General features: G+C 37.1%; 1 protein-coding gene across 1 annotated transcript; it reads left to right on the top strand.

Annotated features, from left to right (window-relative positions):
- The first annotated feature begins 2,209 nt into the window (after nt 1-2,209).
- On the top strand, nt 2,210-4,894 carry LOC133698274 (subtilisin-like protease SBT1.6). The gene has a single exon (XM_062121148.1). It carries the CDS (start codon nt 2,252-2,254, stop codon nt 4,571-4,573), a length of 2,322 nt encoding a protein of 773 aa, XP_061977132.1. The 5' UTR covers nt 2,210-2,251; the 3' UTR covers nt 4,574-4,894.
- Nucleotides 4,895-5,202: the final 308 nt, after the last annotated feature.

The following is a 5,202-nucleotide window of genomic DNA, read 5'->3' as shown; positions in this document are numbered from 1 at the left end:
CAACTAAATTATTATTCCAGCTCATTAAGATACTCTCAATACAGCCATAGATTGAGAAGTAATTTGCTGGTTGTGAAATATTCAATTTTTCATTTCAAATTAGCTTTTTATAAATATATATAATTATTGGTGTTTAGATCAGTTTATACTTAACTTTGAAATTTATAAAACTTAAACTATAATATTTAAAGAATAAACTTAAAATTTGACCAATTAATTAATATCTCTTAAAATTTATTTTTTTAAAATAATATTAATAATATTAGTCGACTGGTGTTATCGAAAAAAAAACTATTTAGAGGCGAGTAACATAGCTCAATAAAAGACTTAGCGACCTAGGTTTTTTTTTTTTAACTTGTATAAATGTCATAAGTTTAGTTTTTGTATAGAATAATATCATATTAAAAAAAAGTGAGAATAATTCCTCACAGCTTCATTATTAATCAAAACTCTTTTTGTAGAAAATATATGTCTTACATAATCACTACGTGTTTTAAAAATATTAGTATTTTTTATAGTAATATAAAAATATAAAAAATAAAAATTCTTAATTATTTTAAAATTAATAATTATATAAATTTCTAATAATCCCGATATTTGTGAGATTTTTAACTATTATATTAATCTTCAATAAATTTACTTACCCTCTTCTATCATTTATAAAGAAAAAAAGAGTGTTTTTTTGCATTTTAAAAGAGTGTTTAATAAAAAGTATTTTTTTATTTTTAAATTGTTTTAATATATTAATATTAAAAATAAATTTTAATGTTTTTTAAAAATAAATTTATAATAAAAATATTTTTAAAAACAAAAGGGCATCTTAGTCTTAAGTCTTGACTGCAGAGTAAGAGAGGGGGGGGGGGGGGGGGGGGCAGTGTCGAGACTGTCTCCATCAATGCGAGACGGTCCATCTCTAGCAAGCTACTTTAAGAGGGGAAGGGCTATTTTTACACTTTATAAACAGCCATAATTTAGATTCCTTCTGATCTCACAATCCACATGTTACGAGTTCGGACCCTGCCTGCGCTGTCGTACCATTCATTTCAGAACAAGTGGACAGGTAAGGTAATGAGACGGTGAGTCCCATTAATCCGACGGTCATGATTAAACATCATGTGCAACAAACGATGTCAAATAATTTTCTAACTGTTTTAATACCAACTGACCACCTCCATCTGTAAAGCTAAGAAAGCGGTCCCACCATATCATGCCATCGTCCTTCACTTTAAAATACTCAATCAAACCTCTAGCTTTTTCCTACTTTTATTTTTATTTTTATTTATTTATCTTTGTTTTCATTCTCTCTCTCTCTCTCTCTCTCTCTCCTGGGAAATTGATGCGGACGACATATCCAAGCCTTGATTCTCTCGCGTCACCATCTCCTGGTTTAAAGCTGTTTCCGCGTATGTGGTAAGTAGTAGTCTGGTAAAAATATTTTTTTAAAATATTTTTTTTAAAAAATTATTTAAAACATCATTATATTAAAATATATGAAAAAACTAAAAAATAATTTAAAATAAAAAATGGGATAGCCTCCCTCATTTGTTTGCATCTTTTTTCTAAGTTGAGGATTCTAATGAATATTTGGAATTTGAATTACTGGTATGTATTTTTAATTTTCAAAAATAAAAAATTATTTCTATAATATTATAGCATACTAAAAATTAAATCTAGTTTTCAAAACCAGATTTAATTTTAATATTATATATTATATAAGTTTAATGGTCTAATTTTGATTAGGTTGATAGTGCAAATTTAAATCTTCAGTATATTTATGTCCATTAAAAAATATTATTAAATAATTAAGGGACCGTTTGGGAACGCGGCTGGGGCCGCGTTCCCAAAAAATTTGAAAATTTTTTGTTTTTTTTTTGCTAAAATTTAATATGATTTGTACGTTTTAGATTGTTTTGATGTGCTGATGTCAAAAATGATTTTTAAAAAATGAAAAAACATCGTTGGCATGCATTTTGACACGAAAAGTTATTTAAAAAGCACCCGCAACCACACTGCCAAACACGCTCTTAGTAAAAGAGCAAGAAAATATCCGCAGACATTTCCAAATTTCAAGATTTTTAAGTTAATCAACAATTAATTAAATTACTAATCACATTTAGTTTTTAATCTAAACTCTTAAGATAAAAAAATTAAAAAAGCTATACAAAAAAAGGGGACAATAATCTCTTTATTCTCTCTATATCTTCTTCCCCATCCCTGTCGGTCTCAGACACCCACTTCACTCTCAACTTCAATGGCTCCTTTTCCCTCCCATCCCATCCCCTTACTCTTCCTCCTCTTTTCTTTCCTCCCTCTCCTCTCCCTCTCCGCCGTTGATCAACCCTACAAAACCTACATCGTACGCATTGACTCTCAATCTAAGCCCTCCATTTTCCCGACACACTACCACTGGTACACCACTGAATTCACTGACGCCCCTCAAATACTCCACACTTACGACACCGTTTTCCATGGCTTTTCCGCCACACTCACACCAGACCACGCCGCCACTCTCAGCCAACACCCATCAGTTCTTGCGGTGTTTGAAGACAAACGGCAACAACTCCACACCACCCGGTCCCCTCAGTTTCTTGGACTCAGAAACCAACGTGGTCTCTGGTCGGATTCGGATTATGGTTCTGATGTTATCATTGGCGTTCTCGATACCGGGATCTGGCCAGAACGAGGGAGCTTCTCTGACGTCAATCTTGGAGCGATTCCTGCTCGGTGGAAAGGAATTTGTGAAGTCGGTGAAAGATTTTCAGCAAGTAACTGCAACAAGAAGTTGATTGGTGCCCGGTTTTTTATCAAAGGACATGAGGCAGCAAGTGGGAGCATGGGACCGATTACTCCTATAAATGAAACTGTGGAGTTTAAGTCTCCACGAGATGCCGATGGTCATGGGACTCACACGGCATCAACTGCCGCAGGAAGGCATGTGTTTGGTGCTAGCATGGAAGGGTACGCGGCAGGGATTGCTAAAGGGGTAGCGCCGAAAGCACGTTTGGCCGTTTATAAAGTTTGTTGGAAGAATGCAGGGTGTTTTGATTCTGATATTTTAGCTGCTTTTGATGCTGCGGTTAAAGATGGAGTTGATGTCATTTCGATTTCCATTGGTGGTGGTGATGGGATTTCGGCACCTTATTATCTTGATCCGATTGCCATCGGTGCTTATGGTGCGGCTTCTAGAGGGGTTTTTGTCTCGTCTTCGGCTGGGAATGACGGGCCTAATTTAATGTCAGTGACGAATCTTGCTCCGTGGATTGTTACTGTTGGTGCTGGAACAATTGACAGGAATTTCCCCGCAGAAGTTGTTCTTGGTAATGGGAAGAGATTATCTGGTGTTTCGCTATATGCTGGATTGCCATTGAGTGGTAAAATGTATCCTCTGGTTTATCCGGGGAAATCAGGGGTTTTGTCCTCGTCACTGTGTATGGAAAATTCATTGGATCCTAATATGGTGAAGGGAAAAATTGTTGTTTGCGATCGCGGAAGTAGCGCAAGAGTGGCAAAAGGGTTGGTTGTTAAGAAAGCTGGAGGTGTTGGTATGATTCTTGCTAATGGAATGTCTAATGGTGAAGGTTTAGTTGGCGATGCTCATTTAATTCCTACTTGTGCTCTTGGTTCTGATGAGGGTGATACAGTTAAGGCTTATGTTTCAGCCACTTCGAATCCGGTTGCTACTATTGCTTTCAAGGGTACTGTGATCGGAATCAAACCAGCTCCTGTTGTGGCTTCGTTTTCGGGTAGGGGGCCAAATGGATTGACCCCGGAGATTCTGAAGCCGGACTTGATTGCTCCCGGGGTGAACATTCTTGCTGCTTGGACGGATGCTGTTGGTCCAACTGGATTGGATTCAGATACTCGAAAAACTGAATTCAACATTCTTTCAGGCACTTCAATGGCATGTCCTCATGTAAGTGGCGCCGCAGCCTTGCTTAAATCTGCCCACCCAGATTGGAGTCCGGCAGCAATTAGGTCTGCAATGATGACCACTGCCAATACATTCAATAATCTAAACCAGCCAATGACTGATGAGGCCACTGGAAACGTGTCGTCATCATACGATTTGGGTGCAGGGCATCTCAATCTTGATCGAGCAATGGATCCAGGGTTGGTTTATGATATTACTAACAACGATTATGTGAACTTTTTGTGTGGAATTGGATACGGGCCTAGAGTAATTCAGGTGATCACGCGATCACCTGTGAGTTGTCTAGAGAAGAAACCATTGCCAGAGAACCTCAATTACCCTTCAATCGCAGCATTGCTTCCAAGCTCAGCAAAGGGAGCAACAAGCAAGGCGTTCATTAGAACAGTCACCAATGTGGGTCAACCGGACGCTGTTTATCGTTTCACAATCCAAGCTCCAAAGGGGGTTACAGTGACAGTGAAACCACCAAAATTGGTGTTCACCGAAGCCATGAAGAAGCAGAGCTTCATTGTAACCGTAACGGCCAACACCCGGAATCTGATGCTGGATGATTCGGGTGCTGTATTCGGGTCAATTTCGTGGTCTGATGGGAAGCATGTCGTTAGGAGTCCCATTTTGGTGACCCAGATAGATCCCTTGTAAACTTATAGTTTCACTTGGATCATATCTTATGATCGGTAAGGTTGGCTGGCAGGTGGTTAAGCTATAGCGCTGAAGTAGCAAGAGAGAGTGTGAGGTAGCATAGGTGTAGAATTTTCTACGTACAAGTGTGTGTTGCCACCCTTCTTTCTGTTGGCTGCCAGGTTAGGACTAAGGCCAAGAACTGCTTTTGAGGGATGGTTAGTGTGAGTTCTTTCTTTGTTTTTTCCTTTCCTTGTTAAATTATATCTGTTACCATCCTTTTTTCCATGTAATGTTGTATATGTATAAACTTGACAAGTTTATATAAGCAATAGTTTGATAGATATTAGTTATTTTTCTTGGTTGCATTGTTATTATAAAAATTTTAAAAATAAAAAAAATTTATTTTATTACCTTTTCTAACAAAATATATTTTGATTATTCTGCATGTTTTTTAGTGTAAAAGTTTAAAGAGTTGAGGAAGAAATCTACTGAAAATGCCAGATGCTGTCAATTCGTGAGATTGACCATTGCTTGGATTTGTTGATTTCTATAGTTTTCTAATGCTCGTGTCTATCAAATTTCATTAGATTGCGGCACTGATGTTGGCTTTGGTAAAGCTTTTTTCTCGAATAACGCAAGTCAGGAAG

The sequence above is a fragment of the Populus nigra genome, chromosome 7, assembly GCF_951802175.1.
Source record: "Populus nigra chromosome 7, ddPopNigr1.1, whole genome shotgun sequence".
Classification (NCBI taxonomy): Eukaryota; Viridiplantae; Streptophyta; class Magnoliopsida; order Malpighiales; family Salicaceae; genus Populus; species Populus nigra.
This window is presented reverse-complemented; position numbering and strand designations above follow the sequence as displayed.